This window comes from Penaeus japonicus, unplaced genomic scaffold (genome assembly GCF_977035675.1).
Source record: "Penaeus japonicus unplaced genomic scaffold, GWHDUDI00000001_assembly GWHDUDI00000026, whole genome shotgun sequence".
Classification (NCBI taxonomy): Eukaryota; Metazoa; Arthropoda; class Malacostraca; order Decapoda; family Penaeidae; genus Penaeus; species Penaeus japonicus.
Genome location: NW_028234428.1, coordinates 27,772,939 through 27,790,438, shown reverse-complemented (window position 1 = coordinate 27,790,438; position 17,500 = coordinate 27,772,939). Strand labels below are relative to the sequence as shown.

The following is a 17,500-nucleotide window of genomic DNA, read 5'->3' as shown; positions in this document are numbered from 1 at the left end:
AATAATGAGGAGAGATATCATAATTATCTACATAAATTATCTACAACAAAAGTGGAGAGTAGTAGTAGTAGTGGTAACAGGAAAGCTTAATAATGTTTAGTTGGATGGCTGTTAGTCAGGGCATTTCCTAGGATAATTCTCATTCTCTTTATCAATATTCGCAAAGGGAATATATTACATATCAGTAATTACTGTGTTAGGTGTCCCTGTTAAGTGTTGAAGGAGAGAGAGCATATGTTATGGCTACAGTACATTTTGACCAGAGGTGGAGAGAAATGAATAAACAAAGCACTATATAAAATTAGTAAAAATATATATATCTCTCATGCCATATTGAACAATGAACTCCATGCACTGAAGTGAGAACTGAGTGGATTACTTCTCAAAAACATCAAAGGTAAAATAGGAAGAAAAATCAAATGTCATAATTAAGTAATTTGATTATAGTATCCCTCATAAAAAGTACCATATCTATGCAATAGTTAACTCACACATAATATAAACTTATTTGATACTGGTATCTACCTTATCCAGAGTCAAATGACAATAATATTCTATACTGAATATCAACTTTAAATATTACATGTCCCTTAACCCAATCCTAGAAGGGTTAACTGAACGCAACAATTCTATCAAAATAAAAAGGCTTTATTGTCTGCTACCCTAAATATCATAACCCGCAATCAACTGTATTTAATATTTTAGATCTAAGTAAGGCTTCACTAAGTTTGCAGATAACTGCAATGTCCAAATTTTGCAAAATATGAATTGGAGGAATATCTTCTTTTTAACCAATCTTGCACTTGCCATATCTGTATGCTAAATTCTTTAGTTTCTGGTACATCAATATATAGGAGCTTACTTTGAATGAACAAAGTAAATAACTTGATAATCATGACAACTACGTAATTCTCATTAGAAGAAAGGGTAAAAAAAATGAGAGATAAGAAAATGACAAATAGAATATAAGAAAAGAAAAATCCCAATAATATCTGCGTTTATATTGAGCTATAAATTGTGTTTAGTTTACTTACGCGCATACACACACAAAGAAAAAAAAAACACACACAAAATTACTGAATCTTTCCAAAGAATCATGCACAAAACAAAAAGAGAAAGAAAGGAAGGGAGCATAGAAGAAAAAAAAGAAAAGAAAAAAAGGACAATGATAAAAAGTTCGGACACCATATAAAATAACAAAAAGATGGCAGATGTAACACCAACCTGGAATTCGTCGTAAGCCATAGTGTTGCATTCCTCACACACCAAGTGGCTGCACTGGACCTTGATGGCAGATTCATAACCCCGGGATTCTTGGACAATTTGCAACCGACTCAGTTTGAACGTCACTACCGATATCTGTTGGACAATCGGGAGAGGATTTACATTATGAGAATTGTGCCTTATGGAGAGGTATGATAAAGAATAAAAGCAAGAAAGTATTGAGTAAAGGAGACTATTTAGTCTCTCTCTCTCTCTCTCTCTCTCTCTCTCTCTCTCTCTCTCTCTCTCTCTCTCTCTCTCACACACACACACTGTTAACCAATATGGAAGTTTTGACTTTGCCCCAGACAGGCCTTTTCAAGGGACTCTATGGTATCTTATAAACTATTAAACATTTCCATAACACATTTATAATGTTGTCAGCCATAAGTTGAGTTGTCAGTAAAAATGTGTTCACTGCCTTTGTATCTTCACCTTGAGAAAGAGGAAGCAATTAAAAAAAGTGCTTTCATCTCTATTGTTTGGTGTGTACTTTTAAATACTAATTCATTTACATTCTTCTGATTGTCTAAAGATAGCACAAAGAATATGCATTGTCTAGAAAGACCATTTAGTAAATCACAATCCTACAATCAAAGATACCAAATATAATCTAAACATGGAATAATCTGCCAACAAATGGCTGAGGCCAGGTCAATGAACTTTGCTGTGTTTACATGTGTATGTCTATGTGTATCTATGTCTATATCTATGTAAATGTGCATCTAATGGTGAGTGTGTGTGTCTATGATCATGAGCAAGTATGTGAGCAAGCTTGCATATATATGTTTATGTGAGTGTGCACACTAAATACACACTGGTATGTGTTATGAGAAATATCATGATTATCATATGGTAAATGTATAATGCTATATCAGCTGTAGAACAAAGTAAGTATAAAGAGAGACAGTCAACATCAAGGTTTTGTTTCCCTGAGAAGGGAGCATGCTTTGAGTCAGGCTTAAAGAAAGTGTATGTCCAGTTGATGGTTTGTGATATTCAAATCTGGATAATCTTTGTTTCAGTTTTATTTGTAGCTGGTGATCAGCCCTCTGTATCTTTAGTTGGAGCTAAGACCAAACCAGCTTCAAGTTGTGTTCAAAGCTATGTGGGCTTTTAAACAAACAGGAACTGCTAACTTTATAGAACTCAAAACTGGGGTTGCCATCTGTTAAAGAATTTTTAGTTCATCTGCACCGAATAACAAACATAAGTGGGGATGAAGCATGTATGTACAAACCTTTCCATAGCTGTTTTCACTTCACATTTTCAAATATGACATCCATAAAAAAAACAAAGAAATCTGTCCCTTCCTCATGGCTCCATCTCATTCCATCATATGCTTAAGTATAAGCCGCTCTGGCATCATCATAATCCAATACATGCCAGGGCCCTGGGGACAGGCTGTGCATAAAAGAACCCATCAGAAAGGGAGAATTCTTACTGGTTCTTCCAAAACACAAAACTCATTCCTAACCTGTACTTATCAGTGTCAACGGTCCCTCCCTAATGTACAGACAACACGGGAACTGAACTGTGCAAGAGACTGAAGGATAATGCTGAAGGACAGGTGTACTTACATCTAAAGCCAGAAGACAAAAGTGGCATCAACTGAGAGCTGGATAGTTGCAACGTAGGTGATGAGAGCTTGATAATAAACCTAGTTTATTACAGTTCATTCACACATAGCATTAAAATAATGCATCATCAGATGCTACCAGTCTGTATTGGTAAGTAACACAGTGTTTTTTTCAGGATATACTGTTATTAGCTTATATCTTACCAAGTCAAGATACTCCATATTTCTTAACAAACACTTTTTTGTGGTTTAAAATTCATATTTCCTTCTAAGTACGGCAATCTGCAATTAATGTCATACAACCTGAACATGATCATAAGCACTAATGAAACTAATATCATTGCATTTGTTTTGGTCCAAAGTTTAAATCTAACTTCTCTGACATACAAGGAGGTATCTGGGTACAACCTGTACTCAGAAATAACCTTCAAAATACAATGTACAAAAATACCAATAATAACAATGATATAGTAATGCTTACCTCTTATGAGATGTTGTGTCTCATTTGGGTTTATAATAAATGAAAAAGGGTACCTAAAACTATTTTCTTTTAATATTCCTATATCACTTGATTAATAAGGAAGTCAATTTCATTCAATAAAGAAATGGGAGTTTTAAAAATCCTAAAATATATACTAAGATTCTGAACAAGAAACATTCTTTACACTAGAACCTATACAAGACATTTATTCAGCCTCATTTCCATTCTGTAACAGTTAAATATTGAGGGGAAGGTGGATACAGACCCTCTCCTTCCACACTCTGAGTAAGATTCCTACAACAAGAAACTGACTAAAAACTAAAGAACAGAAGAAAATGATCTGGGACTCCTGGCTAACTATTCTTTCATTTTCTTCAAAATGTTCCTCTATGTGGCATTCCATAAGCTATAGGGAACACAAAATATAACCAAAGCTGATGTGAGTACTATTAGTTTTACTTTCTCCTATCCTTACACTCCTCTGTGGTTAAGCTCAACATATCTTTAGGCTAGATGACACTGACTTTTCATAAATGCATAAACTTTTACCTCATCCTAGTATGTATACAATTCAACTGTTCACCAACCACTACTAAACCTGACAGACACGACTTAAATATTTGTAGTGATAAATTCTTTACTCCCCTATGTGTTGCAAGTGTTGCTAACCTGTTAGACTTGATACACAGGCTCCATTTTATTATCTATAAAGTAAAGACCTCACCCTTATGTGGGCAAGGTCATTCACCATTGATCTTGAACTTCTCCTAAATAGTGAGATTTTTGAGTGATCTTGGGTAAATTTTTCATGTTATTTTTTCCTTCTCTATATCACTATGCAATTGGTCTATGGTACAAAAGACCCCCAAAGAATCCCTGAGTTTGTACTTGATTTCAATTAATACTTAACAGAATAAGTAAATGTTGTACTCACGCAAAAGAGGAGAAGCAAAGATTTCATTACTGTGTGTAGAGAGCTGAAAGTTGCCTTATTAAATCCAGTAGTCTTATGAGATCATAAGTAGCATGGGAGCAAAAGGTACAGTGAGTTTGAGAAGAAGGCTTTAAAGCACAAGGGAATCTATATTCTTAATGTGATACAGATGATAACAGTATCAATAAATGAGTTTCTTAAACACTATACTCTATGCATCACACAACTGACATTCAATACATTTCTTATGGTAATTTGGATATTGTTTTAAAACTTACTATATTTCTCCCTACATACCACTTATGAAACTTATTCATGTCTGAGGGTTCTTTGGTATAACAAGAAAAACCATCAGTGTTTCCCTTATAATTAAATAGGCTCAGTAGCCAATGGACCAACAAGGGTTGCCAATAGCACCCCTGCTGTCTTACATTACAGGTCCCTGTTGCCCACATACTGTGCAAATGTAATGTTAGCTGTGTTTGTATTAACTGTGATTATATACTAGCATCTTCAATGGAGCCATTTTTATACCTAAATTTCTAAACATTTGTGTAACTGTAACCTGTACCATGTAAATGGCTGACCACTGGGTCTGAAAAAGATTCTAAGGGAATCACTGTATAACACATTTGGGTAAAACTTACAAGTACTATTATCATAACACACTTAATTTTGTATTCTGTCTGTGATAAGATGAGGCATTCATGAGGAAGAGAACAGATTTTAGCTCTTATCTGTTCCACAAACTTAATGACCACAGAAATGTGCCTTGAATAATTTAGCAATTTGTAAGCATCAGCTGTCACGTATGTGATGAACTAAGCATATGGAAACCTGCTTCTCAATCACAATCTCACCTTTGTATATCTTACTTATTTTCCTATTCAACCCTTAATGAGCAAATGTACAAAATTTGTATTCGATCTTTCTTTTATATTCGTTTACTTTTAAACTTACAAAAGGAAATGTGTCTTTTGAGGAAGAGCAAAGGGAGACAACATGAAAGCTGTTTGTAAGAGTATATAGAACTCTTCCTTGGTCAACCTCTGTGGGATGGAAGTGATTGACATACCATCTCTTTAACCCGTTAACGACGGATGACTAAATAACACGTATAGTGGTTTTTGGGCTACACTACGGGGACGTGTTATTTTGTCCAGCCTGGCGCGCGGGAGGAGCCAGCGCACAGCGCTGGCTCGCGGTTAGTGCGGCCGAGCATTCTGACGCGTTAGGCTTATGCGTTCGAGAGTCCCGGAACTTCGGTCTTTTTAAGCCAAAATGGTCCCGTCGGGAACGGGTTAAGTGTGGGCTCAGTGTGAGTGAGTTAATTACAGAAATTATATGCCATAGTACATTGAAAGTGATACTTGAAACACAAGAAAAGTTACTATTAGTACCTACTCCTTTGAGCTCACTTATTTCTCAGTGGAATATTTTGACTTGTGGATTAAGTTAAGGGAACATAGAAGAATTTGATATCCCTATTTCCATGTCTTTTATAATTTTCACACTGAACATCCTGCACTCTTTAAGGGTTAAATCAAAATGCTCATCAAAGAAATACAAAAAGCCAATACTAAATGTGTAAAAAACAAAAAAGAGTGGATGAGATTCAGTTTGCTCAAGTGTCTTACAGTGTTATGCTTTATAGCATATATTTTACTTACTGTATCTTTTCTTCTGAAGGAGCTGGTGACATCAGATACTTCACTGGGAGTGGCCTCTTCAAAGACTTCAGATGCGAGCTCAATGGAAGACGGAGGCGGCTTGTTTTCCACCCGGAATGCGGCGTCCATTCCCCCCAGTCCACTGTCAGTGCGCTCTGATTCCATGTTAACCATGATGAAGTTGTCGCTGTCGGAACTCAGGTCGCTACGAACTGAAAGGGTGTCACTCATGTCTTCGGGGCTGGTTTTCACTGCCGACTCAATGGTGGACATAAGATTGGTAAAGCCACTAGTTATTCCCTTTCGCATTGTACTAAAGCCTGCATTAAGGTTGTCATGGAGACTTAGCTGCATGACAGGGCCGTTGATGCTGGAAGGGTCGGAGTCCATAGTATGGCTGGCGGTTACACTACGGGGAAGGTTGGTCAAGCTACTTGAGAGGGTTCTAGTAGCTCCCTGTCTAAGAGTGGATGACGACGGCGACGATTGCTTACCTGTGGCGGCAGGAGAGTGCTGACTGACCGGTGGCTGACTTATGCTACCATTGGCGGTGGCGGGAGGCTGCTTTGTGACGGAAGTAGTGGCCGGCGATGGCTGCGGTGAGGCTAACTGATCGACACTGTATGATTTAGTGATATCACTAGATATGGAACAAGCATCGGCTTCACTGGCCCTTTGGACTATACTATGCTCTGATGCCGAGTTCCGTACCTCGCAGCTAGGAGAGCCTAGATCGTGAAGGTCGGCTGTGGAAGAGGAATCGGGGAGGAAGCTCTCCATGTCTCCGGCCACTGAGTCTTTGTTTGGGTGTGGGGGGGGCATCACCAGCGAGACGTCCAGCTGAGGCACCATGGCCGAGACGGCCAGTGTGTCCCCGAGGTTGTCTGCAGAAAGGGCCACTCCGGCCATGTCGGGATGAGTCAGGATATGGATGGTATCAGAGGTAAGGTAGGTCGTGAGTTCTGTGACCACATCTAACTGCCGCATGAGAAACAGGTACTGGTAGTGGTTGAGTTGGGCACTGACTAGACTTGGCGTGTGAGCAAGTATGTGTATGGCAGCCTCCTGCCGACTCCTCTTTCCCTGCATCTCCTCTCCATCCCTCTGAAATGGCACTTGCTTATGTCCGTCGCTGTCATGCGCCTCCTTGCCTTGCTCCTGACAGTAAAAATTTCTTAGCAAGTCTCTATGTGGTCTAACGTCCTGATCTTCGCAAGGCTTGACACTAGACACATTCTGATCACTGGCTGGCTTAGGCTTGGGCTTGACATAGATCCAGAGTGACACCGGAAATGCATCCACAAATGGAACGGGTCTATTTCGAGCAGCAGGCACATTGAGAAACTCTACCCACATGGGATCACAATACACAAAGAGGACGTCCCTCGCTTGAGTCCAGAGTGAATCGCGTTTCATGCTTGATATAGCATCATACAACGAAGCGTCAATTGAGGGAAGACTTCTCACATTATCTTCAGCTGTGGAAGTAAAACAGTGCTATAACATTTGCCTCTACAAAAGTGCTCAGTAACCTGTCATGACTTTAAAACCTACCATATAAACAGTAGCAAAATGTTGCTATCCAAATGACAAAATCTATGAAATTTTCATTGTCCTTTATCATTTCTCATGATCTTAATGCTATGCTCATGGCTATCAAACAACAAAAACATGTATCAGGAGAAAGCACAATACTGAAGCCTTCTATGTACAGGTGAGGCTTGTACTAACTATTCTATCTGAAAATAAAAGGGAACTGCAAAAAATAATCAGTTTGGAGAAAATCATTATATACAAATTTGCTTGCTGATATATATATATATATATATATATATAATATATATATATATATATATATATATATATATATATATATATATATATATAATATTATATAATATATATATATATATATATATATATATAATATATATATATATATATATATATATAAATATATATATTATATATAATATATATATATATTTATATATATATATATTATATATATATATATAATATATATATATATGTATATATATATATATGTATATATATATATATATATATATATATATATATATATATATATATATATATATATATATAATATATATATTTCTTTGATGCATGATATTCCTACTTCAAGTCGGAAGCTGTTATCGGGCTAGACCAAGGAATGAAGCTAAACCAACATTCTCAGCACCAAAGCAAAAGATAGCATGATGTTAAAGTAAATATGCCCCATTAACCTTTATCTCACTGCCATGCTATGAATACACATATTTACATACATCTCTGAAAGGGAAAAAATAAAGAATGAACATGAGCAAGAAACTTTCCTATCGAGACATTAGCATTCCAAATGCATGAACATTCATGAGGTACAACATCTTAACTCTCTATTCAAAACCAAGCTAATCTGCACTGCAAGCTTGCTGGTTGCAACAGGTAACACAAAGCCAGAAATGATTTTTTTAAAACTTTCAAATCACATGGTTTGCTAAGAATACAAACAGCACAACAGCAGATTTACAATTCAAACAAATAGGTTTAATAAGGCAAGACAAGAAAAGGAGAAGGATAAAAAGATAATGATAAAGGTGGTAAAAACTACATAATTGAAAGGGCCTCTCTTTCACCCTCCTACTCCAAGTACTTTGCCTCTCTTTTTTGTCTCTCCGGCCTCTATCTCTCTCTCTCTGTCTTTCTTTCTCCTCTCTCTATCTCTCTTTCAGCTCTCTCTATCTCTCTTTCCCTTATTTCTCTCCATTTCCCTATCTCTATCTCTTGCTTCTCCTTCCCCTATATCTCTTTTTACCTTTCTATATCTCCATCTATCTATATCTTATGCTATTTTTCTCCCTCCTTCCATACCTCTCTTACCCATTTTTCTCTCTTTATCTCTCTACTTCCCTTTCCCCTTCCTTACCTCTCTCTTGCCCTTTCTCTCTTCCTTCTCTCACTCATTCTCTCCCTTTCCCCCTCCCCTTTCTCTTTTTCTTCATTTCAGTTGAGAGAATGATTAAGCATTATTTGGCTATCAAAGTTATCCCTTGGACAGAAACATCTGAGAACTGCCTAGACTCCTTCCCACAACACAACACCTACCAGAGACACAGCATTTGGATGAGGGAAAGAGTAAGAAATGGAAGGATCAGGAGAATAAGAGGAGGGATCATGAAGCAGATGGAAGTCATCATCTCACAAACACAACGACACTTGACCTTCAAACACCAGAGGAAGTAAGAAATTATTTACCCATGGCATGCTTGACAAACTTGTCACAAATGGGCTGGAAATCTGCTGGGGTAGCTGGAAAGTCTGAGGCAAAGAAGAGCTCCCCCTGCTGGGCTGCTTCTAAGCTCGTTGCCAAGGAAGCCAGCGAGCCCGGGCTGGTTGGGTCAGCAGGCCGCACATTAGATAGGATCAGCCTCGAGGTCTGGATGTGCATGGCACGTGGACGGTCGCGCTGATTGGTCTGTTCCCCAACTCCGTCAATAATAACCTGGTTGAAGAGAGGAGAAAAAATTTGTGAATCGGCGAGTGTTCCTCCATCTGCGAAATGCTTGTACATGAGGAAAGATTTGGATTCTGCATTTCATACAAGGTAAAAGTAACTTCTTTAGAGAATTAGAAAAAGAAAGCAATAGTTATATAATCTTAAAGGGACTGTCCTGAGATATGTCAAAATTTAATCAAAATATTTCCTTTTTTTATTTAAGACAATCAAATGAAAATCAGAAGAACTGTAAATCATTATATTCTACTTCTTTTTGTATGATAACTCCTTGTTTTCTGTGGTAAACCTTATGTAAACTAACCTGCTACCTGTGAATTTGTTTTTTAGGGGTAAACTATTGATGGAACTTGGGGCATCAATGATTCAATTAGATGAACTTCCAAAAAAAGCCAGTACACTTCCCGTATGAATTGTTAGAAAATTGCAATCAGAGCACTCACCCGAGGCATGATGGCTTCCAAGTGCACATCGAGGTAGGAACTTGGTGGTGGCTCAGTGACGATGGTGCGCTGGAGGCTCCGTGTGAAGGCATTGAGCCATAACAGGGACAAGGGGTCAAAGGTAACCTGTATGGGGTTGAGCTGCAGGTACAACTTGGGTGGCGGCACTGAGAGAGAAAGGGAGAGAAATGGGGAAAAATGAGATGTGGAGAAGCTCTATGAATGATGTCTCTTGGTGAAATCTAATGCATTGTAGCACATCATCACTAAACCTCATCAAAGAATTTTAATGATCTTAAAATGTCCTTGAAAAAGAAAGAGGATAAAACAATACCTCTGAACAAGAGGACACACACACACACACACACACACACATATATATATATATATATATATATATATATATACATATATATATATATATATATATATATAATATATATATATATATATATATATATATATATATATATATATATATATATATATATATTATATATATATATATATATTATATATATATATATATATATATATATATATATATATATATATATATATATATATAAGACCAAATATATGAGAAAAACAAAAACAATAACACATGCACTGAATACAAGTGGTGGCAGATTAGAATGAATCGAAGTAGCGAGCAATTTACCTGGAAACTCTGAGTCAGCTGGGTAGTAGTACGATGTGAACTCTAGATGGAGGCTGGCCATCTGGGTGGGCAGGTTGAATCTATCTTTGTCCCCTGGGGTCACAAAGTGTCAATTAAGAGATGGTTCACAGCTTAGGGATTAACTACTCAACTGCTTGCTACTCTACTGCACACACACACACACACGCACACACACACGAATGCACGCACGCACGCACACATGCACGCACACACGCACGCACACACACACAAATACAGACTTTCCTTTCTTATTTTTTTATATTTTACTCTCTATCTCTCTCTCTCTCTCTCTCTAGATGACGTTTCCCATTATTGTTTAATCAAAACTTATGATATTTACCCAAATAAACATAAGTAACACAATTCTTCTCATCAAAAATATATGAACAATGCAAGTATTAAAGCAAAAACATTTTACTGCAGTAACTAAACTTTGAAAGTAAAAAGAACATTGATTCTCAAACAAATAAACAAATTGATTTACTACATAATTTGTCTAATATAAGTCGATCCTACAGTAATCACACCTGCAGGTTCTACAGCTACAAAAAATGGTTTGAAGCACAATACACACAGCAAAGACGACATGCATGGCTGGGAACACCAAGACTGATGGTTTGCTTCTGTGGCAAACTGGATAAAGTGCTATACAGAGGGATTTGCAATTCCCAACAAGATAAAATGACATGTAACATGTACCACCTTTACTTCTCGTAACTGGTTATAAACGCACACTTGACTTGCATGTCAGGAAACAGGATGGCCTCTTAGATAATGACTTCACTCTCAAGTGCTGAATCTGAGTAATCACTGAGGCTACACAATGGGAAACAATCTATGTCTACAAACTAAAAGAGTCACAACACAAAAGCACTCACTCACTTTTGGAAGATTATGCATTCCTTAAAAGTGTGTCTAAGTCTAATTTTCAAAAAAGATGGATATAGTTTTTGACAAACATGAACAAGCAAAATTACATGTGCACTGTCTGACACTGCTTCTAAAATATTTGAATGTGCATATGACACTTTATAAAAATAACTTCTAAATCATTAAGGATTATCAAGATTGATGAAAGCATGTGCAATCTGTCAATAACAGATTTTTTGCCTGTACAACAAAGATTAAATCATGATGATTTTTAGACTTCAACCACACTCAAATATAAGCAATCTCAAACAGGAAACACTTTGGTAGGATCTCATATTGAAACTATCTGGGTAGAGACACTATTCATATGTATATATATAATAGTAATTTGGCAAGTTGATGAACAAATGGGAATACCTGTCTTTTTCCGATGTTTTTTGGTGTGTCCAGCTTATGGGGTTGGGAGGTAAGAGACAGTAAAGTTAGAATAAACACAGCATTACAAAGAGACGTCAGCGGTGTGGGTCGCACAACATTTAGAGGCTTGGGAATTATCAATGATTTTATCACCTAACTGCAGAGGTGAGGACTCAGGGCAGGGAGGGGAACCCATTGCTCTGGCTTAGCCTTTAAAATTTAAGGCTGAATTACATGTATTGGTTCATAGAAGTAATACGTATTCAGATCTTTATTACTTTAACCCCTCCATAGCAAGCAGAAAGTTACATAGCTTACTTCAAAAGCTGGTATATTTTGAGGAAAATAAAGCATCTCAAAAACATTTCTAGCCATACACATCATGTATGTAAATTATATGAAGTATAAGTTATACATACAATTATAATGCATCAATATCATAATAGTCAAGTATTCATATCATAGTGAGTGATGGAAGGAGCATGAAAGATCAATGGCTGTGGAATGTTCGAGACAACGGTGTCGCAATGACTGAGATCCACTGAGTGTGGCTAGAACATCTTCATCATTATTCAAAATGTGGGGAATATTATGAGACTTACCCTCCACTATATGTTCATAAATATTATGAGACTTACTCTCCACAATATGTTCATACCATTAAGTGAACTGCTGCAGAGGGGTTAAACAATGACTGCATCAAGTAGCTCTTATTATTTTTTAACAGTCTCTTTTCAAAGCAGTGATTGCATTAAAAAAGTATATATTGCATATGCTTTTTTTTCTGTCTCTCTCTCTCTTTTTCTGAGAGAGTTCCTTCTAGGGGAAAAAATACACATGAAAGCCAGCTAGCCTTCTACCAAGTCAGGTTCCTCTTCCTGGGTCATCACTTCTTTCTCTGACCACTAAATTACACACACACATGCAATGTGGCCAATCTAGGATATAAATTATAAAGCATAAATTGGACATAATTAATCATCATTCATTTAATTACTAGTAATCAAGGAAATTGTGACCTACGACATAACATGATTTCAGACACATAAGCATGTATCTGCATACAAAGAATGAAGAAGTTAAATAAATATATATATGAGTATTCAAAACAGTGAATAAATCAACTGTAAAAGAAAGAGAAAAAAAAACACATGCATTAACAACTATTTCTGACACATGAGGTGAGAACAACTAATGAACTCTTGTATAAATTCTTCTTGAACTTTTGAGAGCATCTTCTCACATTTCAGTAAAACCTAACTTATAAATCACAAAAAATCAATAAATGAAACAGACTCTCTACATGTAAAAATTATCCATGTAATACTATAAATCAGTATTTTCTATCTCTAGAGTTACCTATTTTCTAGAAATCAATATGTCTATCTATTTTGTCTACTAGTACTTATTTCCTTATATTAGAACTGTGGATCTCCCTGCAGGAATAGCCTTTTTAATTTAATACTAAGGTTAAAATGAAAATCACTAGTGTTTCTGCATTTAATGAGCATGTGTATGTATGTATATACAGTTTCTAACTTATGAATCCCAACACCAGCCTAAAGTGGTGAAATAAAGAGAATGATGAAGGAGTTCCCGTGTTAATAAGCAAGTGTTAATATAATGCCCTGGTTTTAATATGCATACTAAGCAAGGTGGTTAGCATAAGCATATCCAAGGTTTAGCATCAAGCTTTCATCTGAGCAAGAGTGTCGAGTCGCAAGCCATAAGATGCTTGTTATTGGCTTCCCTAGCAAATGAAATCAAGTTATGATGGATTGGCATTGTGGGAAGGCTCTGCAAAAGTCTGACATGGCAAATACCAATATCTACAAGGCCAAGTGTGACAGGTGTGTTGCACGGAAGACCTTCTCACCTGCATTAGTTTCTACAGAGATGACCCTTTTAACTCATTTTTCCTTTACATAACATGCACTTTACTGAGATGGAAAGGAGGAGCATTAAAAAATAAATAAAAATAAAAATAACAGGATAAAAACTTTGAAAACTGGCAAAAAGGGGAAAAGTCATTGCAACAAAAGCTTATCCTGGAAAATTGAAGAATTTCCACATGTTGTGTCATTAATGGAAGACTTTCCCTTTATCTTTCCTCTTGGTTTCCTCTCCCATTAGAGTAATATTTGTCCATTTTGACAAGCTATGTAAAGGAAGAAAAATGAGCATCTGTCATTATGTTGTTAAATCCTGTTGACTTTTTTCCTATTCATTCTCTTCCTCCTCTCTTGCCATCACTAATTTTAGTATCAAATACACAATAAATGACTCTTCACATAAAAAGGAAAAAAAAAAAAATGCAATGCAATTTCTAAACATCTGCTTTGTACAGGATGAACAATTATGTGTGAACACAAACAAAAAGATTTCTTCAAGAAAAAATTATCATGGAAACTAGACTCTAAATCTTTAAAATAAAGGTAACTACTATATATAAAAGTTGCACACAGATTTAGGATTTTTTAAAACAAATGGTGTGGTCTTAGCTGTACCTACATATAATTCCATTTCATGATGTATTTGCCTGGAGAATTTACTGAGGATCAAACAACACTAACCCATGCCAACAGTAGTATACTTGAAGAACATATAAGCCAAACCTACTTGTCATTACTTCCTACTATGAAATTTACAAAGCAATCTCAGTACATGAAGAGTCCCCACAAGATGCATGAAGCGGAACCAAAAGAGCGATAAAGGAGGCATGAGAGATGCCCAAATACCTGAGATGAATTCTTTGGGGGCCTGTTTCCTTTTGGAAGTGGATACCCTATACACGCAGAAGTCGTTGATCCTCAGGACACAACACGAGGACATGAGTTTCCGCAGCTGGGTTCCTACAACACCTTTGAGAGGACTGGCTGGTCCAGAGCTAGTGGTGTCTCCTGGTGTCGTACTCGTGCGGCCACCGGGACTCTGAGCAGAGGGGAGAGTCACCATAAGGGTCATTTCACTAGAAATTTTGTTAATGTAACTTTAAAATTGCATCTTTTCTTACTGTGGCTGTGGTCATTATTCTATCTAACACGTCTTTAAACTTATTCAAGAGTGTGCTAGTCTCCATGCGTAAATTTCATATGTCAACAGCTAAAGGCAGTTGGATAGTAACAACTGGTCCACTTTATTTAGAAATATTGATACATTATTGATGTTCACTGAAAATTTTTGTGCTTTCAAGTAACACATGAAGACAGGAAATGGCCCTATAACAACTTTTAATATTTTTTCTGCCTCTTTTATTTCCTCTGAGCCTCCAGCATTCTCTCTTTTAAACATGTATTACCTCTATCCCCCTTTACGTCCCTTCCTCCAAAGCACTCAAACTGAAAATCAAGCATATCTCTTCCTGCTGTTGACTGAGAGCAGACATCACTATGCAATCAGTATAAAGCAATACAGGAGTTGAAACCTATTGTAGTCACACCACTAGATAGCCGCAAATCATAGATAACATATATTACCCAATTTTTTTTTCTGTTAGGAAGTTCAATGAGTAATATTATTTGGATATAATAGTAGAAGACTCAATTCTCAATGCTGAAATTATAGATTGCATTATATTACAATTCAATTTACAATAGTGGCAAAATTTTCTTACCTGCTGAGAGGTGTCATGGCGTGCATGGGGAGGGGCTCGGGACAATGGTGTGTGTGATGACCGACTAGAGTTAAGGGTATCTATGAGACGCGTTCTGAACTGCGCAAGGGATGCCTGTGCCCACTGGGCTGGTCCACAGTCTGCTAGGTACCTGTAGAAAATTTGAATGCAAGATTTGTACCTCAGCACATACATGAAGAGACATGAGCTAAAGGATCATATAATTTCTCTTTGTTTCAATGGATTATAATTTTATATATATATATATATATATATATATATATATATATATATATATATATATATAAATGGGCCCTCTTGTATGGACACTTCACTTACTTGACCCAGTGTCCTCTGTCGCCTGCTGCAAGATGGTAGGGATAGAAGTCAACCTCAAGTTGACTGATGGTGAATTGTAGTGCCGCTCCAGCTGACAGATCAGGGTGACTTGACCTTCCCGCTGTAAAACATTTAAGCAGCTTGTGTTTAAAATGCTCAGGAGACTGGAGACATAGGATAATAACTAACATCAAAAATTGAGATAAAAATGGGATGTTGGTTCCTATGTGCCATCCATAGTTGTTATTATACTTCCCATGGTACAACCCAATGTTGTTTCAACTTCTGTGCTCCAACCCAATGTCAGCTGTGAGAGTAGCCCTGATTATATATAACTAGAAGTCTCTCTGTTCATTGAATGTACAACTGAGTAACAGCAGTAAATTGACCTTAATGGAAAATGATTTTGCATATCTATGTGTCAAGTTGATAAAAATCATAGGTAATATATTCTCCACTGCACATGTTCATCAATTATGATGCATCATAAGTTGACAGGGATGTAAAAGGTTACAGTGATTAAGGCAATGATAACTATCACTACTAATATCATTAATAATAGTCATAACAACTGAGCTAAATAAACAATAGCCACAACTGATATCAGGAAAAAATCTGTCAAGAAGACCCTTTAAAGGTTAAAATTAATTTTAAAACTTTCCTATTTCAGTCTTCATGATAAAAAAAAAGAACTAAAAAACACTTTTCTTGACAATATTGCTATATAATAACCTGCAGCTTAGAGATAATGCCAGCATGATGCCTAAATAAAAACATGGGCCAGTTCATATCTCGAACGTCCATTTTTATAATTTCAATAAAAACAAACAAAGCCTCACAGGCCTTAATCTGCCGACCACCGGAAGTGCAGAGAAACCAGTAAGGCATGCTAGAACACTAAGAAGAATGGTGGTTTCTCACACGGATCTCAAATAAACTCTAACCAACTAACTTCCCAAGATTCAAAAGTTTCATTGCCTTTAATAAAACAGTAACTGATAGGACCCATGCACATGCCCTAAAATCCTCTTCTGCATTCATTTGGTAAACTTCAAGCATGTTTTTCATAGAAAAGCAGCCTCAATCCTTCCCTTTCGTATTTCTTGTTCTTCAAATCTGAATACCTTTTTCGTTGCAATAATTGTAGAATGAGAGAGAAGAAAAAGACATAAAAATATAGTGTTAATTATCCTTACATAGGTATTATTCATATTCTTTACATGGGTGGTACTAGAGTGGCTATTAGATGATAATGATAATGATAATAATAAACAAAAAAACTGCAAAACTGCAATAATGTCTTCGTAATTCAACCTAACTCAATCTTGAACTGACAGCCCTAAATCCTAACTGGCTAAGTGCTTCCTATATTCCTTTAAGAAATACAGTCTACTCAGTTTAAAAGTGATTATCAGTAATTAAGCTGATGATGAAAAAAACAAAACAAAACAAAAAACAAAAACTCAGAAAAGCTGACCATCAAATACTCAAACTACAGAACTATATGAGTGCAGTTTTGTTGTTGTCCTATATACTTTGGGTTCCAAATATGGATATTCTTTTCTCCTTTTGGCACAACTTGGTTCTTTCTTTTGAAAAAAAGCTGGAAACTTACAAAGACATTAGACTTATCACGTATCTAAGACACACTATGTTAATTATTATTTACATGAGGATACTGTTTACATT

General features: G+C 36.4%; 1 protein-coding gene across 4 annotated transcripts in view; it reads right to left on the bottom strand.

Annotated features, from left to right (window-relative positions):
* Window positions 1-17,500, bottom strand: part of LOC122263468 (bridge-like lipid transfer protein family member 3B) — a 39,938-nt gene that overhangs the window by 10,488 nt on the left and 11,950 nt on the right. For 2 of the 4 annotated variants that reach the window (XM_086552225.1, XM_086552227.1), the window contains exons 8-16: window positions 15,812-15,932; window positions 15,473-15,623; window positions 14,598-14,790; window positions 11,860-11,892; window positions 10,552-10,644; window positions 9,891-10,057; window positions 9,189-9,435; window positions 5,928-7,405; window positions 1,225-1,359 (exon numbers count right to left, since the gene is read on the bottom strand). In XM_086552225.1, coding sequence (XP_086408351.1) covers window positions 1,225-1,359; window positions 5,928-7,405; window positions 9,189-9,435; window positions 9,891-10,057; window positions 10,552-10,644; window positions 11,860-11,892; window positions 14,598-14,790; window positions 15,473-15,623; window positions 15,812-15,932 — 2,618 coding nt within the window. The remainder of the gene's footprint in view (window positions 1-1,224; window positions 1,360-5,927; window positions 7,406-9,188; window positions 9,436-9,890; window positions 10,058-10,551; window positions 10,645-11,859; window positions 11,893-14,597; window positions 14,791-15,472; window positions 15,624-15,811; window positions 15,933-17,500) is intronic. The other 2 variants (XM_086552228.1, XM_086552229.1) reach the window with 1 other exon arrangement.